This window comes from Centrocercus urophasianus, unplaced genomic scaffold (assembly GCF_019232065.1).
Source record: "Centrocercus urophasianus isolate 14NV4802_14NV808 unplaced genomic scaffold, USGS_Curo_1.0 seq_30, whole genome shotgun sequence".
NCBI lineage: Eukaryota > Metazoa > Chordata > Aves > Galliformes > Phasianidae > Centrocercus > Centrocercus urophasianus.
In genome coordinates this window covers 5391972-5413559 of record NW_024884867.1, presented here as the reverse complement: position 1 = coordinate 5413559, position 21588 = coordinate 5391972, and the positions used below count along the sequence as shown (strand labels likewise).

General features: G+C 53.7%; 3 protein-coding genes across 4 annotated transcripts; 2 read left to right on the top strand and 1 right to left on the bottom strand.

Annotated features, from left to right (window-relative positions):
- The first annotated feature begins 2417 nt into the window (after nucleotides 1–2417).
- Nucleotides 2418–6452, top strand: ASPHD2 (aspartate beta-hydroxylase domain containing 2). Its single transcript, XM_042829034.1, has 3 exons — nucleotides 2418–3225; nucleotides 4494–4607; nucleotides 5253–6452. The coding sequence occupies exons 1-3, from the start codon at nucleotides 2418–2420 to the stop codon at nucleotides 5360–5362; spliced, it is 1032 nt and encodes a 343-aa protein (XP_042684968.1). The 3' UTR covers nucleotides 5363–6452.
- A 1105-nt stretch (nucleotides 6453–7557) lies between these two features.
- HPS4 (HPS4 biogenesis of lysosomal organelles complex 3 subunit 2) lies at nucleotides 7558–19374 on the bottom strand. 2 transcript variants are annotated; one of them, XM_042828762.1, is made up of 13 exons: nucleotides 19304–19374; nucleotides 18918–19008; nucleotides 18413–18556; nucleotides 17419–17526; nucleotides 16917–17033; nucleotides 16686–16780; nucleotides 16306–16378; nucleotides 15636–15669; nucleotides 14946–15033; nucleotides 13581–14487; nucleotides 10877–11009; nucleotides 10127–10235; nucleotides 7558–8742 (listed from the first exon to the last, which is right to left on the bottom strand). In XM_042828762.1, the coding sequence occupies exons 1-13, from the start codon at nucleotides 19369–19371 to the stop codon at nucleotides 8571–8573; spliced, it is 2139 nt and encodes a 712-aa protein (XP_042684696.1). In that variant the 5' UTR covers nucleotides 19372–19374; the 3' UTR covers nucleotides 7558–8570. The 2 variants fall into 2 exon arrangements, with proteins under 2 accessions (XP_042684696.1, XP_042684697.1); XM_042828763.1 differs by lacking the exons at nucleotides 18918–19008; nucleotides 19304–19374 and adding an exon at nucleotides 18245–18319 and having other exon boundaries at nucleotides 18413–18504.
- Nucleotides 19375–19472: 98 nt separating this feature from the next.
- SRRD (SRR1 domain containing) lies at nucleotides 19473–21221 on the top strand. The gene is made up of 6 exons (XM_042829088.1): nucleotides 19473–19588; nucleotides 19660–19897; nucleotides 19990–20088; nucleotides 20154–20308; nucleotides 20545–20590; nucleotides 20836–21221. Exons 1-6 carry the CDS (start codon nucleotides 19473–19475, stop codon nucleotides 21058–21060), a joined length of 879 nt encoding a protein of 292 aa, XP_042685022.1. The 3' UTR covers nucleotides 21061–21221.
- The last annotated feature ends 367 nt before the right edge of the window (nucleotides 21222–21588 follow it).

Below are 21588 nucleotides of genomic sequence, written 5' to 3'. Positions count from 1 at the left end.
GCGAAGGGCGGGGGCGGCCGCAGCGGAGGGCGGGGCCGGGCGGGCGGTGCGTGGCCCGGGGCCAGCAGGCTGTGCCGCCCGGCGCGGTGCCGGCGGGGGCGGCGCGGGCCCCTCCTGCCCGGGCTGCTGGGAGTTGTGGTCCGAGGAGGCGGCGAACGAAGCGGAGCGGCGGCCCTGCACGTCCTCGCACGGCAGCAGCAGCAGGTCGGTGCCGCCGCATCCGGCGCGGGGCGGGCGGGGCCGGGCGCTGCGGGGTCGGGATGCGGGGCAGTTCGGTGCGGGGGATGCAGCCGTGCCCGGGGCTCCACGGCGGGTGACACCGCGGGGACGGGTGCCGCCGATGTGACACGGGCGCGCCGCAGCGGGCGATGCCAATTGGGGTGACACCGTTGCAGCGAGCGGCACCGTTGGGGTGGCACCGAGCTGCCTGGCCGCGCTCCAGCTCCGTAGTAGCAGCCCACGGCCGGCCTCGCCCCGGCACTCGCGTGCCCGCAGAGCAGAGCGCGATGCCGCCGAGCAGAGGCCATCCCCGCCGCTCAGCCTGGCTGCTGGGGCACGCGGTGTGGGGATCCCGGCCCACAGCCGCCTCTTTCCGGAGCTGCCGGTGCCCTGCGAAGCTGTCAGGATGTAACTTGGTGCTGCATCGGAGCCTCTCTGCTTCATTACGTAACGCCGCTGCTGCCTGGCACGGAGCTTGCCTCCACGTCCTGCACAACTTCGGGGCACCGGGGAATTGATGGGCGCTATTTGGGACCGACTGCCATTTGTTATCAGCTGACGATGCGTGGATCTCAGCTGCGTGCATTGGAGCTGCGTGCTAAAGCTGCGTGCAGTGGAGCAGGGCATCTCCTGCATCCTGGGTGCCCCTTGGGTTGGGGCACTGCTCTGCCACACACCAGCACAGCCGTGGGGCTGCCTGTGTCAGCACGGGAGTGAGCTGCCAGGCTGCATCCAACCCCATTTCCCAGCCTTTTCCTGGGGAGTCAGGATGGGTGCTAGGTGCTTTTGGTCTCTCATTGTCTTGATGGCTGCCCCATGTGAAGTTCTGCCTGCAGCCCTGGGCCGGCAGAGGGGCTGTGCCTATGGTGGAGGCTCCCAAGGCTGTCAGACCCCTCTAGGCAGCCTCAGAAGGTCCCTAATGCCAGTCTCCCTGCTTTGTTCCGGAGCTGGATTGCTGCTTTGAATGCCAGTGGCATTATGGGGTCGTGCCACGCTGGGGAACACCCCTGGCATTGGCCCATGGTGATGCTTGGGGAGGAGGGGTGTGCTGGAGAAGCTGGAGGGACTCCAGCCACCGGGGATGGAGGGAAGCTGCCTTGAAATTTCCAGGCAGCTCCAACGTGCCACGTGGACTGCAGGGCCCAGGCAGAGGGTGTGGGGAGGTGTGCATGTCTCTCCCATCTGAGCAGAGCTGCCCCTGCCCTTGGGCTGCAGCTGCAGGAAGGCCCCTGCCACTGCTCCACCAGCTGAACCGCGTCCCCCTTGCCATCTGTGGGGAAATGTGCATAGATTAAGGAGCTGCAGGACCTCAGCAGAGAAAGTAGGGAAAGGCTGGAGATCTTTCTTGCCTGATAAACCCACCCTGCACCTTCAGGTCGGTGCTCCTACAAAGAGACAGAGAAGTGCTGGGGATGGAATTTGGACTGGGCACAGGGCATGCATAGCTGCAGGGAGCAGGAGTGTCACCTCATCCCACTCCTGCCCTAAAAGCTCCACCAGCCTGGAGCCTTGCTGGCATCTCTGCTTTGTTCTGCACCTTAGTGAAGCCTGCAGGGATGGGATGTTATGCTGCAATGGGTGCAAGCCCATGGGGCTGTCATAGGGAGCCTGTGGAGGGTGCTGGCTTCAGTGCTGATTGCAACCCCACTGTCTGCAGGGACAGAGTCCTTTAGAAGGAGAGTTGTTTCAGAGCATTTAGATCAAGATGATAAATTGATGAGTAGTGAGATAGGGCTGTTAAGAGCTTGGCCCGTGGCTGCCTTGTCAGCTGGATTTCAGGCACGATAAGGGACTGACAGAGAGGAGAAATTTGGAGGAAGAGCAAAGGAGGAGGTGGGGCAGTGGGAGCGAGGTGGGGGGATGGCTCTGCTGCTTCCCTTGTGGCTGGCATTGAAATCCCTATGGGCGATGCTGCTGGGAGTGAGTGTGGACTTCTTGTGGAACCACCCCAGGCTGCAGGGCCACTGTCCTCTGCCAGCACCCCCATAACACCTCTGGGTTTGTCTCTTCAAAGCCCCCCAGCACTGCATTTCAGGATGAGGTGGGCACGGTGCTGCTGACCCCCGACTCCCAGGAACATGCCAAGCTGGGACCGGCCGCGGCCCCGCACCCCCATGGCAGTGCTGCATGGAGTGGGTGCCCCTTCAGAGCACCAGGACTGAGCTCCGGGCCCCCCTTGCACCCTCCACCACCCCACCATGCCTCTGGTGTGGCTGCCGGACTGGAGCTGCTCCCTGGATGGGCTGCGGGATTTCATCGCCGCCGGCATCCAGTCGTTCCGGGACTGCGACGGCGGCGCGCTGCTGGCCGTGGGCTGCCTGCTGCTGCTCTTTGTCTGGTACTGCTACCACGTGGGCCGCGAGCAGCCCCGCGCCTTCCCCCCCGTCAACGCGTTGATGCAGGGCGCCGAGGCCAACGGTGTGCAGAACGGCTTCGTCTATTGCCACGCGCCCGAGTGCGCGCGCTGCTCGCCCCACGATGGCCTCAACCAGAAGCTCTACCACAACCTGCAGGAGTACGCCAAGCGCTACTCGTGGTCCGGCATGGGCAGGATCCACAAGGGCATCCGTGAGCAGGGCCGCTACCTCAACAGCCGGCCCTCCATCCAGAAGCCGGAGGTGTTCTTCCTGCCCGACCTGCCCACCACCCCCTACTTCTCACGGGACGCTCAGAAGCACGACGTAGAGGTGCTGGAGCGCAACTTCCAGACCATCCTGTGCGAGTTTGAGAGCCTCTACAAAGCGTTCTCAAACTGCAGCCTCCCGCAAGGATGGAAAATGAACAGCACGCCCAGCGGGGAGTGGTTCACCTTCTACCTGGTGAACCAGGGCATGTGCGTGCCCAGGAACTGCAGGAGATGCCCACGGACTTACCGCTTGCTCGGCAGCCTTCGCACCTGCATTGGCAACAATGTCTTTGGGAACGCTTGCATCTCCGTGCTGAGCCCGGGCACCGTCATCGCCGAGCACTACGGCCCCACCAACATCCGCATCCGCTGCCACTTGGGTGAGTGCCTGGCGGGCGGGCTTTCTGTGGGCTATCCCTGCTCCAGGAGCAGCATGGAGTGTATCCAAGCTGCTCCCGTCCACGCTGGGGTCGATTCTCACCCCACTGGATGTTGCTGTGCGCCCAGAGCGGGACCGGGTGCCACCCTGATGCCAGACCCGGGGCAGGGACAGGGCCATGTGCCAGTGGCTCTGGGTGTCCCCTCGGTGCTCCCAGCCCCATGGGTGCTGGGGAGAGCCCGTGCAGCACAGATGGAGGTGGGGGAGGCACCGCACGGGCGCTGGCAAACAGTGAGTGTGGCTGCTCTGCCAGCTCCCTTTGGGTGAGCGCCGGTGGTGGCTGCCTTTGCTTAGAAGCAGGAGATGGTCTCAGAGCTGATCGGAGGGAGCTTCAGAGCAGCCAGGGCAGATGCGCTCTGTGGAGGGGCAGAGCACAGAACAGGCACAGCTCAGCCAGGTCCTAGCTGTAGGTGCAGGCAAAGTGGGCCCCTCCTTTGTCCTGCTCTCCCCTACATCTCACTCCACCTGCTTCTGGCTGCTATCCTGCAGCCAGGCTGCAGTACTCCCACAGACATCCCCACCTGTTCCAGCTCCTGCTGTGCCCACAGAGTGGTTGCATTTGACCAAGTCCCTTCCAGGTCAGCTGCTCTGCAAAGCAGGACAGCACTCTGCTTAGATGAATTTTTCCAGGTGTTTCCCCAGAATCCAGGGGCCACATATATCATCACCAGTCCTGCTTCCCCAGGGCTGCCTGCCTGCATCCAGACCCATCCAGCTGGAGCTACTGCATAGGGAAATGCATTTGGTTTTTGTAGTCTTTGAAACATACATTAGAAACACCCAGCAGCTTTTGTGCTTCTGGCTCTCCTGGGCAGCTGCAGTCCTTGCTATGCTTGCTTGGATTTGGCACAGAACTCCGCTCTGCTCATTTGCAGCATTTTTACCATTTGCAGGTCATGGGAGCGCTGCTCCTTTCTGCTCCTCAGCTGCATCCTCAGGGCAGGTGACTGCTCCAGCTCCAGCTCCAGCTGCTCAAACGCTGCCATGGGTGACATTGCTGCTGCACAAGATGGTGTTAACAGCCCCCAGGGGCCTCTGCCCTGTGCTGAGCTCAGCATCTGCTGCTCCTGCTCCCTGCGGGGAAGCAGCCCCTTGATACCCCTCAGTCTCTTCTTTGCCCACAGTAAGCAGCATGGAACTCACTGCTCGTGTTTTGGGACTGCTCCCTGCAGGAACTGACCCACCTCTGTCCTCTGTTTGTGCCCAAAGGTCTGAAGACCCCCAGCAACTGCGAGCTGGTGGTGGGGGGTGAGCCGCAGTGCTGGGCTGAGGGTCGCTGCCTGCTCTTTGATGACTCCTTCCTGCACACCGCCTTTCATGAAGGTAAGCACGGGGCTGAGGGCTGCAATCCCCTCCTCCCCCAGTTCTACCCCAGCTTCCTCCCTGTTTCCTGGGACTCCAGCCCCAGACCTGCAGGGGCTGCCCCCCCCAGCAGATAACTTGCGCATCCTGTGGCAGCATAGTGCTGCAAGAGGGTGTAGGGTTGGCTTTGCTGCCTTGGTGCCTGCTGGAGGCTGTTCTGCTTTGCCTCTCCTGCCTTAGCCAGTATTAGTTGCCGATGGCATGGAAGAACGAAGCAGAGCTGCTTCATGCAAAGAAGCAGGTGGGAGAACAAAAGCTGTTGCTCCCACATATTCCCTGCTATGAAATTAGGAAACGCAGCTTATTTCAGAGCCACGGGGATGGGCAAGGGCAGAATAGCACAGCAGCAGCTCTGAGCCACAGCTGCAAGGATGGCACTCAGCACCACACCTGCTGCCCTGCTGTGTGTGACTGCAAAAGAGCAGCACAGGGGCCCTGCAGGGAGCACCCTGCCCTGTGAGCAGGAGGCATAAGGCAGCAATGTACAGGCGGTGCTCAGTGGAGGTGCACTGTGCTGGGCTGCACACAGCAGCAACCTCGCCAAGCACCTCAGTGCTGCCAGCAGGGCACGGAGCAGTGCCTCACCCTCTACCTCATCCCACCCAGGTCCACCAGAGGAGGGTCCCCGTGTGGTCTTCATGGTGGACCTGTGGCATCCCAACGTGGCAGCTGCCGAGCGCCAGGCACTGGATTTCATCTTTGCCCCAGGACGCTGAGATCACCGCCGCGCTGTCAGGGTGAGGGCACCACAGCTCCAGCACCGCCTGTGGACGCTGCCCAGGGCAGAGGCTTCCTCACAGTGCCGGGGTCTCCTCCTGTGGGTCTTGTAAATGGAACCTTCGACGTGTATCTGTGGCATCTCTCTCCTTCCATCAAGGCTTCAGGGATTATTTTCCACCATGGCGGTGCATTGCCTTCTCTCCGTGGTTAGATGCAGTCCCACTCCCATCCGTGTTATGTTGCTCGTGTTTTGCAGTGTTCAGAAGTAGAGTTACAAGGGTGTTTGTTTGAATGTAATAATGTAAAGTTTCCTGTGGTCACCAAAAGGACAACGCTCACATGGCCAAGACAGCAAAGCGGGGCGAAGTGCTGCGCTCAGCCTGCCCCTGCCCAGCTTGCAGCCCCCATGCTGACAGATGGATGGACAGACAGAGGGCTGCAGTGGCACCACAATGGGACAGCACCCCATGGGATGGTACCGTGATGCCCGCTGGCTTGGCTTCCCATTGCCCAGGCAGCACACCCACCCTGCTGAAGGGACGGTGCACGGCCAGCCCTGCTCTGTAACCTCACCTGAGGTGTTACCAATGCCTAAGTGTCCTCCCTGCTTTACCTGCAACCCTTGGTTCTCACAAGTCGAAGCCAGGATGCCCGCAGGGGCAGGTGGCAGTTCAGAGGGACTCTGGTTTGCCGCAGAGAGGGCAGAGAGGAGTGGCAGCCAGCCCTCCTGCTGCTGCTCATCCCTATCCCACAGCCAGGGCTGGGATGCAGAGCCCACGCAGCTGAGAGCACAGCAAAGGTTTCCAGGCTCAGCATCACCCTCCTCCCAGCCCTTCCTAGGGACACAACTGCACTCGTGAACGATTTCTTTACAGATTTTTCAGATTGCAAGATAAGGCAGAGATTTCAAATACATCTGAGATATTTTTTACACCTGTCTTGTTACAGAATATCTGAAGTGCATGATTTCTACACGCATTGATTATTTGGAAAGAGGCTCTGAGGAAGCAGGCTGGCTTGGTAACTGTCCGACAGTTTGGTAACATTCCTACAGTGGATAAGTAAAGATTATCAATAAACCGTTGTGCTGAAAACAGACCAGACTCTGCCTGCTTGTGTAACTGTTCCAGGGTAAAGCAAAACACAGAGGATCTGGATCTTTTCCTGAGCTGGCCCCAGCAGCTCAGCTCGCTGTAAGGAACAAAGCATTGGAAACAACAGGAGCTGCAGAGTGGGAGGAGGTGATGGGCTGAGGCTGAACTGACACGCAGCGAGTGAGGGCACAGCCCCAGCCCCCTGCCCGTGCTATTAGGAAGCACGATGGGCAGCTGCCTGGCAGCTCCCTGCATTGATCCCACCCCTCAGGTCCCTGCTGCCCTGTGAAGCTGGACAGCTGACTCCAGCCAGCCACCAGCACTGCCCCTGCCAAATGAGCACCAGGAAACCACCACAGAGATCCAGCGCTCTTCAGGCTTGACAGAAGGGCTTTCCAAAAGGAGAAAAAAATAAATAAATTCCCCAATCCACATTTTGGAAAACATGTGCAGCTGCCTGCAGTGACACATCAAGGGCAGCAAGCAGCCTCCACAGGAGCAGCTCTAGGATGCCGTGCTGCCTTTCACACGACATTTGCCGTCCTTCTGCACAAAAGCCAGTACCCAATACAACCCCTCCAGCCCCAGGGCAGCTTGGCACTGCTCAGCAACAACCCTGACCCCGTTAGAAAGACATGGCCAGAGCAGCAGCTGCTCCTCATCATTGCACTTTAACATGACCCTTCTAATCATCCTCTCTCCCATGCAACCCTTAAGCCTGGAACACTTTACTATCCTACCATAAAGACCACATTCCTCTTAAGCAAAGCCCTGGAGGCAATCCTGGAGGCCAGATGCAGCTCAAGCAGTGGAACACAACGGAACCAGCCCAGCTGTTCACTGCTAACAGACGGCACAGCAGATTGCAGCAGAAGATTCCTGAAGGCATCTATGCTGTGCTTCGCTGCTGTGCCAGAACTCTCTCCCATCCCTCTCAGGCTTTTCCTTCAGCTCCGTGCCTCCTGATGGAGCACAGAGCATTGCAGGAGCTCAGCCAGGAGGGAGCTGACAGCACCGTTCAGGTCACCCAACCCCAACACGAGCCACAAACAAGGCAGAATGAGCAGGACTCTGGGCGCCGACACAGAGCTCTTGGATGAGCCTCAGACTTTTATTTTCACAGTGATGTGCATGTACGTAGCAGCAGCAGCCTCAGAACACAGCACAGTCATGGCAGGATTCATCACTCAGGGCTAGCAGCCACCACTGCCTGTCCCACCCCAGCAAGTCACTGACCAGGGGATGACAAGCAGAAAGACAGCAAGTGCCAAGGAGCTACAAAGCCTCTTTGGTCTCATCAGCTTAAGGGGCTGGCCCCTACCTTCTCAGCCAATGGAGTGCAAACAAACAGAAAGCCAGGAGGTGAAGCATGGTACTCCAACAGGAGGGGAAGGACATGGCTGGCTGAGGAGCAGAGGGTTGTAGTGCATCCAGAGGTTTGCAGCACCTTCCTGCTTTCTGGTGGGTAGCTTGGAGGGAACACTGAGCAGGCATGGGCAGAGGGACAAGGATTTGCCAAATGCAGCTACAGAATAAAACCTACTGACAGCTACTGGAGGGGAGTAAGGAATTTTGCAGCACTTGTTCTATTCCAGTTAGTCAGCTGGCAAGCTATTAATCAAGATAAGGCACTATGTTGTAGCAGGGAATCATTTCTGTAGATAAAGAGGTATAAAAAAAGCCCCAGTCTTACCAGGACAAACACAGTAACAGAACTCAAGGCGAGTGCAGGGTTTGAAAGCAAGCACTGCCCAGTAATTCACTGTCCTGTGTAGCTCAGAGCAAGGAGAGGTTCTACTTTTGGTCAAGGCACTCTGTGAGCCTGTCTGTAGTGGCAGAGCACCACAAGGAGTCCTACAAGTCAACGTAAACTGAACACCCCAACACAGCTATTTTCTATCTTCAGTCTTTGGTAAGTGCTAACATCAATGACATCATGCACCACGTGCTGCAGGAGCAGGGCAATAAGAGTGCTCCTTCATCAGAGCAGGCTGGAGACCACAGGTAGCACAGAGCACGGTGCTTACAGAACAAACAGCTTTGAGAATTTGGTTCCTGGAGATGAACCAGCTTTCATTATCGCTGAGATACGCTGCCTCGGTGCATCAGTTCAAAGTAGGTTCACTCCATGCTTCAGCAGCTTTTGCTTGGCCTTGTTAGGCAAGCTGAAAGCACTGTCCTGAGGGTTGGGAGCACCCGAGTTGCGGAGAGGAGCACCCAGCTGCTGGAAGTAGGTCTCCTGGACGGGGTTCCGGCAGGCATACACTGCTGTGGAGGCATTCCTGGTGAGACAGGACAGAAAGCAGAAGTCAGGACTTACAGTGTTGTGATCACAGTGCTGGGCACTGGACTCCCACCTAGTTAGGACTTCAAGATCCATCTAAACCCTGCAAAGTATTGCCAGAAGGCCACAGGGAATCAGACCGTCCTTCTGAAAGGACTAGATCCTAAAAGGAAGGGTCATATATCCCTCACAGCCTGTGATCAGCTCAGCAGCACTAACACCTAACTCACTGCTGCTGTCCATAAGCACATCACCCTGCAGCAGGAACCACAGGAGGTTATTTAGTCACACCCGTGATGAAACCAAGACTCTGATCAGATACTGTAACCAAACAGGCTCAAGTCATTGAGTAAAAAGCCAGCACTCAGTGTTTACCTGTGAGAGAGCTCAGAGGAAGCAAAGCAAAGGACTCTGCATTCCTCCTTGACAGCGGAAAGCAGCAACTGATGTGTTTGCTGACACCCTCCTGTGACAACTCTCCATAAGAGAAAGCAGTTTTAGTCATCTTGTTACTCAGTCTGATTCACACACACAGTTGCTTTTTTTGGGGCAACACAGAATGCGCCAGCTTACCCAGTATCAGATTTAAGGAGCCAGTCAATCTAATGCTAAACAAGGAGTCTCCAGCACTGGAGTATATGATTCACATTCCCTTGGCAAGCATCATAAAAAGTGAAGCAGAAATTCCCAGAAGCATCTTTATTTCATCACGTTTTGGACAAACAAGCATGACCAAGCAAGCAGAATCTCTGCTCACACAACATAACCACTTTCCTTGAGGATGCAGGAGCACAGAGTGCTGCAGCACAGAAGCAGCCTCAGCTGTGGCTGCGTGGAGAGGCTCTGACTGTGATAAGACCATCTTGCTTGGCGCATCACAATCGAGTTTGCCACGCACATTACTGTGTGTTTCCAACTCAACAAGCCGTACAAGAAAACAAAATCTAGGTTGCCAGTTCTGTGCGCCTTTGGCTCGCAGCCGAGACAAATTTATTAGGAACAGCTATATTTAAAACTGTCTCTTAGAACCTTATGGTGCCAGGATCTGATAATATTCTAGTATTATATCTTAATCCAAACCCATGGCAAAACTCAGCTGTGCCTTCAGCTCACTCACATCAGTGCCATTTTAGCTTACTAGCACCCAGATCACACTACAGGCAGAATATTAAGCACCCTGTATCTGAAGAGCAGCGTGCTTAATAAGGAATGAGGGAATAAGGTGACACGACTAAGCACTGGTTAGAGACTCCACTGCGATGACTGCACTTGCCAGACCTCAGCCAGCAGTGCCAGAGAACACTGATGCAGCACTCACCTACTTCATACGCTACACAGCAGCTCTGTGCCTAGAAGAGGAGGGAGTAATGAACACACCTTACCTTACAATCACTTCTGAAACAGTTGGAAGCTGATTGAAGTCGGAGTGGATCAGCGTGGCAGCCCTCAGGAAGTGCCGATCCAGTGGGCCAGGTGGATGGGGCACATTGGCTGCAGGACACAAGCAGGAGGGTGTTAGAAGCCCATGCTATGAAGAGTGCTCCTATTTTCCAAGCAGGAAAATGCTGTGGATTTCTCCTACATTCCCTGTGTATCAGCAGAGCAGAGTGGATGACACCCTAAGTGCCAGTGTGACCTCAATATCCAGTAGCTGCATATTGCTCAGCCACACACAAAGCCTGGGGTGCTGGAGTGCCCCGCTGCCTCTGCCCACCTGTACCCAGACTGCAGGGGTGCAAGGAAGACCTGAGGAGTGGTCACCTGCAATCACTGGGGTTTCTCTCATTCCCTAGGGTGATTCTTCTAAGCTGCAGAGAGCCAGCCTGCTGTCTGGGAGGCTGCCAGGAAAAGGGAAATATGAGAATGAACAGGAGCAGTTTGTGCATGAGGCTTCCTGCATGCACATGGTCTGCCATCAGCCCAGGACAGCATTCTTTCAACTGCTCGCTACCAGCAGCTCCCAGATCTTGCTTCTCCCAGCTAGAAATGACTTAACACTGCTGTACCACCACTTGGGGCCATTTCTTAAGTGTCAGCTGCACCAACTTAGCAAGCAGTGTGTCTGAAAAGCCACTTGAAATATGAGGAAAGGTTACCACAAACCCCAAACAGTCCATCAAGTGCAGGCTTACCTGTGAGCACATTCTGGATGCAGTCATAGTGAGTGAAGCTGTAAGTTGCCTTGGCTGAGGACAGAAAGTCTTTGGGCAAAGTCTCCCTCAGATGAACCTCGAGGCCATTCAGAGAAGCCAGACTGCTGTGGTACTGTATACAGGGTAAAAGGCATATGTTAGAGCAGACGTGTAAGGAGGCAGCGTAGGGAGCATGGTGACTGATGCCCATGTCACAGGGATCAGAGCCTTCCTGCTGCTGTCCAGGCTCCCACCAGAACTGTGGTAACATGGGCAGAAGGAAGCAGTGAGACGGGGACTCAGAAAGGGCACCTCAGCCTGGAAACAAGCCATTAAATCCCCTGATGCTATCTGCAACAGGAAGACACCATTAATTTTATCATCAAACTTCACCCATCCGGGGCTCATTTTTATATCCTGCCCATGACTTTCTGCAGCACAGAACATTGCTCTGCTGTTCAGCTTTATACCAGAAAGATACAACACGACATGCAGATGTACACGTCTGGGATGGATTGAGGTGCCTGCAGGGTTTCCTGCTGCACCCTCTCTGTACCCCTATCCTCTGTATTAGGATATATACTCCTAATGCCCTCTGCCTGGGCATGGAGGCTGCCAGCAGGCACTGGGTTATCAGTAGAAGGGAAAAAGCAAATAAATGCATAGTTTACCTGAAGGCAGAGACAGCCCAGCAGGGAGCTACAGACCTGAGTGAGACACATGCACACACCAATGCAGTAGCACACAAGGCAGGGGATGGGAGCAGGGCAGCTCTGTGAGGGCCTGGTGCTCCCCACAAGGCTCTGGACCAGCAGTAGGACTGCAGCCCCTGTGCAGCAGGCAGATTAACTCCATTATCTCCCTAATCCTCCACCTCGCTCCCTCCCCAGCTATGTAGAGGATCAGGCCTCCACTTGGCACAACACAGGGCCTGCCCTTGACCCCAGGTTGCAGGACAGATCTGCTTTTCTATGCAATGAAGAAAAGGGATAACAGCCTAGAGCCTACACAGCCACACACCAGGACAAGGCTCCTGCCTGCTCTGCAGCGAAGGTCTGTGCTAGGAGCCACTCCCTGGGGTCTGGTCTGTGCTGCCTGCTGCTTGCAGCTGCACAAGTAGCATATTTTACCCTTCTTTGGTGTCATTCAGGGACCTCAAAGCACTCGACAAATTAACTACAACTAAGCTTTGACAACCCTGTGAGCTGAGGTTCATTTTTAATCCACAGATAAACAAAGGAACAGAGAGGCTGAGGTGGTGCCTCATGCCCAAGCACGATGCCAGCAGCAGCCTGCAAGGTCCCAGCTCTGTGACCTGGAGCAACACGCTGTTCCTCCTGAGACAGCAGGACTGGCAGCACATCTCCTCCAGAAAGCAGCACTTGAACGAGCTGAGTGACAAATTGAGCCAGGGTGGGCCCACTGTGCTCAGTGCCAGTCGTTCTCAGGTTTTGATGGGGAAAAAGACATGTAATGCATGCCTGTCACCACCAGTACTAACCCAATCTGCACCAGGAAGGACCTCCAGCTCTCAAGCCAGCAGCCCCTACCTGCTCACAAATCGCAGCCTCCTCCCTTCACCAGAGCAGGCACGGCACAGCAGGAGCTTTGCAGCCCTGTTCCAAACAACCAGAATGGAGACAGGGCAACCTGACACAGGTGCTGCAGGAGGCTGGCCCCTGCAGTAATCCTTCCTCTAGCAAGGCAACCCCTCTGTGCCATGCATCCCTCTGCATACAGGGGTAACAGACACAGCCCCCCGGGTCTCAGAGCTCAGAAGCAAAGAGTAACCTTGAGGCTCTGCCAATGCTGGGAGGCAGCATTAGTCTGAGCTCTCCTCCACCTTCCAGTCTGACAACTAAAGAAATGAGGTTGTTCCTATGGCAACTGGCATATCAAACAGGCCTCTGCAGCTTTGACTCAGCTTCCTGGCTGAGGCAGAGGCAGGGCATCGCTCTGCAGACGAATACTTCACAGAGAAACGCCAGGAGCAGGCACATCCTTCCCCCGCACCATGAGCAGCTCATTAACTGCACTGCACTGCTCAGCAGGGAGCTGCACACAGCAGTGGAGGCATCCTGGATCGCTCCAGTGCCTCACCTACATTGATGCGTGCTCTAGTGGCACCCATCACTCCTGCTGCAGGTCCCTGGGTAGGGGGAAGTGAAAGCGAGGGGAGGTGAGGAATGATCAGGCAGGTGGGGAGGGGTCCAAGCAGGCTGGGAGGGGATTCTAGCCAAGCAAACTCATCTAGAGAGAAAGCACTACTTGGAGCTGCTGCCAGATACGTCTTGCTAGTGCCTCCAGACAGAAGCTGCGGCACACAGTGTGGAAGTTAAACAGAGAACACACCTTGCTTTCCAAAAAGCACTACAGAACTGTCAGTGTTTCCAGCAAATCCCAAAAGCAGCATGGCCCCCTGGCAGCCAGCAGGGCTGTCTCACGCTTGCACTGACACGTTCTGCTCAGGAGTGTTGCACGGGTGCTAACACACAATAACAGCTCCGGGTGCCACCCGTGACAGCGCTCCCACCTCTCAGGCTGGCTCCTCACGCTCACTAACAGATCTGAGTTCTCTCTGCTTGTGGTGACTGCTCAGCTAAGTGACACTGCCTTTCACGCCACAAAGGGTGTAAGAGATCCCACCCTACCACAAGCCCAGCAGCTGTGAGATCTGCAGGTGTGGAGGATGTTTCTTACTTACCACATCCTCAATTGAGCTCTGGTCATCTCGGAGGCGATCTTCAGCTAGCAGAGAGAGCACGAGCCCCTTGATGCTGTGGACATACAAGCTCATCTGAATGAACTTGCAGTTCTTGTCTGACTGCGTGCCCTGAGCCGCCGGGCTGCCTGCCTGAGGCCAGTCCTGCTCCCCACTCTGAGTACAGCCTGTGTTCTCTGCTGGGGCACTGGGCAGCCCCTCCTGAACGTCCACAGCCACTGACTGATTCTTGCTTCCGAGCTCAGACTGTGAAACAGGGGTTGGGCGATCCAAATTCCAACTACCACTGGCTGCATCACTTTCTGCACAGATGCTATTTTGGCTCAGAGTCCCTTGTTCGTCTTGTTCACTCGACTTCCTTCTGCTCAGCTCTTGGGCAGCAGAGCAGGTAGTTGAACCTGCACTGTCTGCAAGACAGCTCTGAAAACTGTGTTGTTCAACATGAACAAGAGATTCCTGAGTGCTCTGACTCTCCTGTTCCTTGGCATATGGGTTTGGAAAGGAAAAACCTTCCAGATATGAATCTGTTGTTTGAGCATACTGAGCAGTATGGAGATTGGAAGGGCTCAGCAGCTCTTTTTCGTGTCCATCTGACGAGAAGGATGCTTTTCTACTGAGCTCTGACCTTTTGTTGCCTGGGTTGCTCAGTTCTGCTTTTGGAGAACTCTTTTTCCTGGCTTCCAATTTGGGGGAGCCCTTCGAAGGAACTGTGTTTGCAAAGCTGCCTGATTGCACGACATCTTCTGGTGTGGCCGTGCTTAAAGCTTGCTCAGTGAGCACAGAGATATCATTCAGGCCTCGGTTTATGTGAATTCCTGTTGATTCTGAAATTGCTGGGGAGCTGAGAGCGTTCTTCTCTCCTCTAGGGCTTGCTGGGGCCATGGTTGATCTAGCAGGAGATGACAAATTGATTAAACTACTGCACTACTCTGTGTGGACTTATATACCTAATAATTTTTATCACTTCCAGCTACAAAAGAACATCTACCTTGGTAAAGGACAAGGTATGTTCTAACACAGGTGAAAAGCATGGGTCTCTTCCATTGCAAACTCCTAGGAATGTTACTCCCTTATTCACAACACACAAAATCTTAAAGAACAGCACTGCGAATCGAGAAACAACGGAACAGTTGGTCTTGGAAAACAGTTTTGCTTTAGGCCGCTTCACAGCAGACATACGGACACCTGAAATCCTATCCAGCCTCAAAGGCCTCAGGCAACTTCAAAACACAGATGCTACAGCCTGAATTAAACGTTTTAGAAAACAACAGCAATGGCTGCGAAGATTCGGCGCCACACGTCGCCCCTTGCCCTAAAAGCCTCTCTATGATCACACTGCTCTCCTACCCATTCATCCACTCCACTCGGAGCACTGAGATCTCATCTTCTGTCAGGAACACCGGGACGATTCGGACACCCTGCGGCAGCACAGAACCTGCAAGGGCAACGGAGGTCTGAGAATTACATCAGCATGCCCTGTCATACAGAACAGAAGCTCGACTCCACCCTGTGTTCTGGGCCACCACAAGATGACTGGGTCTGACTAGATGGCAATTTCCCATTCTCTTCATCTACTTAGTATCTAAAATGACACATTTTTCCCTTTTTCTTTTTTTTCCCCCTCTCCAACTGTCCTGGCAGAATATCTATTAACCGATGCTCAAAAGCAACAACTGAAGACTTGGACTGAAAGCATCAGCCATCTGTTTTCAGGGTTCCATCGGTGGCCAAGTAGACACATGGGTAACTGGAATAAAAGCAGGCATGTTGGGCATCTGCAGAACTCACAGTTAAACTCAAAAGAGCAAACCTCCTTTGTTTAGCTGAAGGATCTAGCTCTGATTACACAACGCCCACTGGCACATGCTGACTAGCAGCAGCAGTACCCCCAGGGATATGCTCATGCATTCAGCAAGAGCTCTGACACAAATCCCAGCAAACTGCCTCATACTCTCACTGCAGGGAACACAGCCCAGAGGGTTGCCATACGCTGCTGCTGGGCGCTTGACTATCAGCACTCCGCAGCTGGATGCTCACCAGGCTCCTGCTGCTCCTCACCTCCAGGCTCACTCTGAAAGAAAAGTCAAGAATCAGCCCTAGGACAGCCCTTTCAGTCTCCTCACAGAACAATGAGTGCCCTGTTTGAGACTACAACAGACCCTAAACCACCCTCTTCAGCAAATGCAGTCATCAGTTTACCAGGCTTGACAATGGTTTGCTCTTGAAGTAGCTCTCAAAGTCAAAGAGACTTCCCAAGAAACAAAATACAGCTGGGAAAAATACCATGATCTCCCATTACTGCCTACTGGAGAGCATAAAATCTTGGTTCTCTCAACCTGAGGGAGAAGAGAGGTCTTCCTCATGCTCAGTCTTGATATTTTTGGAGATCTTGAGCCCTATAATTACCAGTGATAAAGGCAATGAGAAGCAATCTATTTGTCAGTTTCAGATGCTCATTTTGGATACTGAGCACTAAATTCCCAAATTTGGGTAAAACATTAATCAAAAAATCACACAGATGAGAATTCATGAACTCAGATTGAAAGCAAAATTCCTAGTGCCATGAAACCTTACTCAATCTTAATAAAAGCTCTAATCATCAGCATCAATATGTTCTTCTCCATAACTCCACATAAAAATCTATGTGATGAGCTCCTAGTTTATCTACACAAGCATAAATGTTGGCAGAGAATGCTCAGCAACATACCTGGCCTGAAGACTCACTGCCCTGGAGGAGAACTTTAGCAGTGAGAGGAGGTGGCAACTGGGTGCTCACAATCCTAGAAGAGCCAAACAAAGTCATACATGAGCAGAGTCATACTTGCATCTTGCTGAGATCCATGTTCTGCAGATCCTCCAAAAGGCCCTGAAGGAGGGGAAGTTTCACTCCAGCACAAAGCCCTCTGCAGCACTGCAGTAATGCTCAGAGAACACTGCCAACGTTTGCTTATAAAACAAAGAATTAAATCTCATGCAAACAGAACAGCAGCACAGCACGATGCACTCTGGGAACACAGTCCTGAGAAAGCATGGATGGAATATGCAGATTTAACATGCAGGTTAACTGAGTCATGCCTGGTTACTTACAAGCCTTTGTAGATAATGCAGCCTGCCAAGACGTGGGGAGACCGCTGGCAAGTCTGCAGGATGAGAGCTGCTTTCAGTAAAAGCAGTGGGTCCACCTAGACACAGAGAGCCAGAAGTCATGCCAGAAAGCTCTTAGAAATACTCCAAATGGCAAAAAACAAAAACAAACCAACCAGAAATATTAGCACTAAGGCACTGATAGAGCTGTGCACTGCAGAGGACAGGCTTTACCTTGGTTTTGTCCAGATTCCAGAGAGAATTGAAAATCTTGTGGAGGTCATTGGTGCTTTTTTGGATATACTCAATGTATTTGTCCCACAGCCTGTTTAGCTCCTCCTGAGAGAACTCCTATGGACAACAAAAATCCACATGGCTATCAGTTCATTATCCTCACTGCACTCAAATGGCTACATGTGATCAGTCTGGGACAGCATCTACAAATGGCAAAGCTTATGAGCATCAGGAGGAAAACAACATGGGGAGAAAACTAGCTCATGAACATCTAGTAAACACCTTGCAAACATTTACACAGCCTTAGTGGAATAGGAGGATGGGCCTGTACATATCCAAGGATTATGATGTGAGAAGTGTGAGCTTAGTCTGATCCTTACAAGTAGGAAGACTGTAAGGGAGCACAACAGAATGTCTGTACGAGGACACAGCTTGGCCAATATAGAAAGGGTCAGAGATCTCCTCCTAGCCACAAACATCACAGCTACTGATCCTTAGTTACCATGTAAGCCTGGTGCACAGATCCATTGTAGAATGTGAAGAGGCTGATCAACTGCTCCAGAAACCGTCTACAGCTGATATCAGGGAGATCAACAGCACAGCCCAGCACCTTTAATGCAGAAAGCATTGAATGATGAGCATTCTCTGGGAAAACCCACAGACAACAGATGAGAATAACTTATACTTCTCTCAAGTGAGTATCAAAGCTACACAAGCAGTTTTGTAGCAGGCAAACAATCGCCAGGTTCACAAGTCAAATGAAAAGGAAATCCAAGAATACCCACAGAAGAGCTCTGGCACAGACGAGGTGAGTGAAAGAAGCTGGCAGAGCAGTGTTTTGACACACCCTCCCTTTCCATCACGTCAGATGACCTCGCTCACTGCTAAGTAAGCTGAATGGCACTGCCAGTTAAACAGCTTCAACTGGCCTTAGTCCAGTTCCCCAGGGATGGTTTAGGGCACTTTTGTCATGGCTTTACTGCACACAGCTCTTTACACACTAAACATCTGTTAACGCTGACAAAGCCCTGCAGCAGGAATGCTGAGGGTTAAAAGGTCAAACAGCAACACTTCTACACGGGGAGACCAAGTCCTTTCTATGAGCTCTGGCACACAGGCTTCTGTCCAGTCGTTGCCAATAGCCCATAGATGTAACTACAAAATATAAACTACAAAAGCCTCTAGTTTTGATTGATGTTGCCAGGTGCATATTAAGAACACACATTGGTTGTGAACACACGGATGAGGTACGTGAAGCTTTTTAAGAACAGCTGAAGTGATCGCCCTTACACGTGCTTACACGCTGTGGTAAACAAAACCTAAGTTACCTTGCAATGAAAAGTTGTGCATTGCAAGTTCACACCCTAGCTCTCCCCAGGTCTATCTGTGAGCAGGCCCATACCCTGAAAAGAAAAAAAAACCCTCTTAGTTTCATACAGCAGTTCAGTCCTCCTCCCTGCGTTAGTTCTGTAGTGCCTCCAGACCCCAGGACTCACCCAGAGATAGTCTCCATCCACTATAACTGCAAACTTGAGCTTTCTCAAGCGAATAAGGCTCGGAGGAACTCCTGAAATCTCAGTCATGCAGCGTACCACTCCAGCAATCTGTCCACACAGCAGCTCCTGCTGGTCAGGGAGAGTCTAAAGGGGAGGCAACAACAATTTATTGTCTTCCTTTTTAAAAGGGACTGGGAAAGAAAAAAAATCACAACTACATTCATAAATTCAATATCACATGCAGTAGCAGAGGCAAATCTCAGCACTGCTGGCAGCTGCAGCCGTGAAAGCAGTGTGTGGGTATTCAGCAGTGCCATGGGCAGCTCTGAGCTCCAGGCTGCGCTGTCCTCTCACCCAGCTCCAGCCCCAGGAGGTTTTTGAGAGCTTTTACAAACACCGAATGAGAACTAAGCCAAAGTTCCACCTGGAAATCCCGAATCAGAATTATCAGCATGTTTTCACAGAGGCACCCACGTACAGGAGCCAAAACAAACGCAGCCCTTACCTGAGAAGGATAAAAATAACAAATCCCAGCGCTCGTAGGATCCCCCTCCTCCTTAACCTTGGAGCCATCGTAAAGGAAGAAGTAATTCCACCTAGAAAACAAAGCATTGGCAGAGATGATTGAAACGCTTGGAAAGCACCACGTTTCTTCCCCCGTCGCCTCAGGTACAGCACAGGCTGTTACACGAGGCTGTTACTCCGCACAGAAACACCGCGATGGAAAAGCAGCACAGAATAGTGCCACGTTATTAAAAAGGTCCCCGCAGGGCAGGGCATTCCCCGGATGAAGAAGATTCGGCCCGCCCGAGGGTGCCACCCTGCGTGAGGGCAGCGGGCAGCTCCCCCTCCGTTCCCGCACTCCCCCTGGACCGCCCGCGCAGCGCTCACCACGGGGCCGGGCCGTGCTGAGACAGAGCCATGAGCGCTGCGGCCTGGGGCGCAGTACCGCCAATCATATGAATCATATGACCGCACCACGTGACCTCAAAACTACGGCAGCCCGAGAGGGGCAGCGTGATCACGTGAGCGCGCCCCTACGGAGGCCGGGAGGGGCCGCATGGCGGCGGCGGCGGGCGGGTGGCGCGCAGCGAGCGGGCGGCGGCGGCGGAGGAGGGCGAAAGAGAAAGAGGAGGATGGCAGTGCCGCGGTGCTGAGGCGGCTGCGGGACGCGCGGTGAGTGCGGGGCGCGCGGCGCTGCTCTTCCCCCTGCCGAGCCCCGCTGACGGTCGCGTTTTCCCCCGCAGGGACGAGCTGCTGAGCTCCGGCTTCTGGGCGGCGAGCGCCGGTGCGTGCAGGGCGGCGGCGAGAGGAGGAGGAGGGCGGGGGCTGACGGCTGTCCCCGTGTCCGGAGGAGCCGTGCGGGAGCCGTTGGGCTCGGGGCCGGCTTGGCGCTGCGTGTGCTACGGTCTGGGGCGGTTCGCTGCCTGCCCCGCCGCCCGGCTGCAGCTCGCCTTCCTGCTGCTGCTGCTCGAGATGCTGGCGGTAAGCGGCCACCGTGCGTGTACCGCCCACGTCCCGTCCCACGTGCCGCTGTCCGCGCGTGTCCCTGTCCCACGCACGTCTGTGCCCCTCAGGTGCCACCCAGCAGCTGCTTCCTCTTCGACCCGGCCTTCTCAGAGCTGGAGCTGGCAGCGCTGGAGGCACTGGGGCTGCGTCTGCTCCCAGAGAATGAGGTAAGGACCCCATCCCAGCCCCGTGTGCCCGAGCTGTGTCCGCACCGTGACCACACCACCCCCAGGAGGGCAAGCACAGCGTAAACGGATCGCCGACGCTGTTCTACATGGTGCACTGCGGCAAGGCACTGTACAACAACCTGCTCTGGAGGAACTGGTCTGTCCATGCTCTGTCCAACATGGTCATCATTGGCAACAGCTTTAAGGGAATCGAGGAGAGGTAGGTACAGCAGGTACAGCCCTACGACCTGCCTCCAGCATTGTTTTCCACTCCTTGCTTTCTTAGAACACTTCTTTCTAATGCTTCCACGAGGGACTTCCACATGGTCTTCAAAGTTTTGCCCAGTTTCAGCTTGCTGTCACAGTTGCAGTCATCAGCAGTTTTTTCTTACCTTTTCTTCTTCTCATGGGCACGTTGTGATTCTAATGCTAGTTTACCTCTTTTTTTATTAATAGGTTGTTATCAAGAATACTGGAGAGAGATTACTCTTACATTGCAAAGGTAGGAAGCACGAAAGCTTTTTAAACACAGCAATATGTTTTGCATTGACTTTTTAACAAGAAGGAGCTTTAAATATTTTAAATATAACCTCAAAGATGAAGGTGGTTGTTTTTAAAGTCCGGGATCATTTTATTATCTGCTGAACACACTGCAAAGAAGGCTACAGTTAACACAGCACTCCCATCCTCACATAAGCTTGCACAAAAGTTCTTTTGCTTTGTATGTGTTTTCCCAACTGCTCTTAGATTTTAAAAGGGGTGGAGGAAGTTGCCCTCCCTGCTCACCCTCGGTACTCGGATACCTTCAATGACACCTCCATCCACTGGTTCCCTGCTCACAAACTGGAGAGACTCTCTGCTGAAGTTTGGGAGTTCGTGGAGGAGCCGACTTACAAGGAGTGTGACGACTTGGAGATCATCAGGAAGGGGGAGGAAGGGAGCCATCATGGCCCTGTCCCAGTGCAGCTTTAACTGCTGTCTCTTCCCTCAGTCATCCTGCACAGCTGAGGTGATGCTCAAGCACTGACAGTGCCCTCGCCATCTGCCCTAAGTGGCAGCACCTGAACGCTGAGCTTGAAGGGACGTTTTTGTATCATAGTGATTTTTTAATAAAAGTGAAAGCTCTGCTTTGACTTACGCTCACTGAACTGCAGCAAATTCAACTAAAAACTGCCTTTTAAACCATCCATACTGCATAACATTTGCTCTTTTGATTTCTTTCCTTCTGTGAGCGATTCAAAGCCCACGCCTCTGCTGTGCACATTTTGAAGCATCCAGAAGGGCAAGAGAGTTGTGGGGTGTGTAGCTGAAAGCTTTAGAAACTAGTTCCTAACAGACTTACAAAAGCTTTTTCACAGGCAGGGGACTTCAGCTGTTCAGTGCTACTAAAAAAGCTCTTCAGCCATTCCTCTGTGAAGAATCAGGCCATTTCCCTCTAGGAAAAAAAGCCTCAGTCACCATTCTTCCCTAACATCCCTTGAGCTACTGAGTTCCCATGGC

Coding starts and splice junctions, on each gene's coding strand:
- ASPHD2 (XM_042829034.1), top strand. CDS start 2,418: ATGCCTCTGGTGTGGCTGCCGGACTGGAGCTGCTCCCTGGATGGGCTG. Junction 3,226..4,493: donor CCGCATCCGCTGCCACTTGG/GTGAGTGCCTGG, acceptor TTGTGCCCAAAG/GTCTGAAGACCCCCAGCAAC. Junction 4,608..5,252: donor GCACACCGCCTTTCATGAAG/GTAAGCACGGGG, acceptor CATCCCACCCAG/GTCCACCAGAGGAGGGTCCC.
- HPS4 (XM_042828762.1), bottom strand. CDS start 19,371: ATGATTGGCGGTACTGCGCCCCAGGCCGCAGCGCTCATGGCTCTGTCT. Junction 18,557..18,917: donor GTTATTTTTATCCTTCTCAG/GTAAGGGCTGCG, acceptor CCTCCCCTTTAG/ACTCTCCCTGACCAGCAGGA. Junction 16,781..16,916: donor GGAATCTGGACAAAACCAAG/GTAAAGCCTGTC, acceptor CTCTGTGTCTAG/GTGGACCCACTGCTTTTACT.
- SRRD (XM_042829088.1), top strand. CDS start 19,473: ATGGCGGCGGCGGCGGGCGGGTGGCGCGCAGCGAGCGGGCGGCGGCGG. Junction 19,589..19,659: donor AGGCGGCTGCGGGACGCGCG/GTGAGTGCGGGG, acceptor TTTCCCCCGCAG/GGACGAGCTGCTGAGCTCCG. Junction 20,309..20,544: donor TTTAAGGGAATCGAGGAGAG/GTAGGTACAGCA, acceptor TTTTATTAATAG/GTTGTTATCAAGAATACTGG.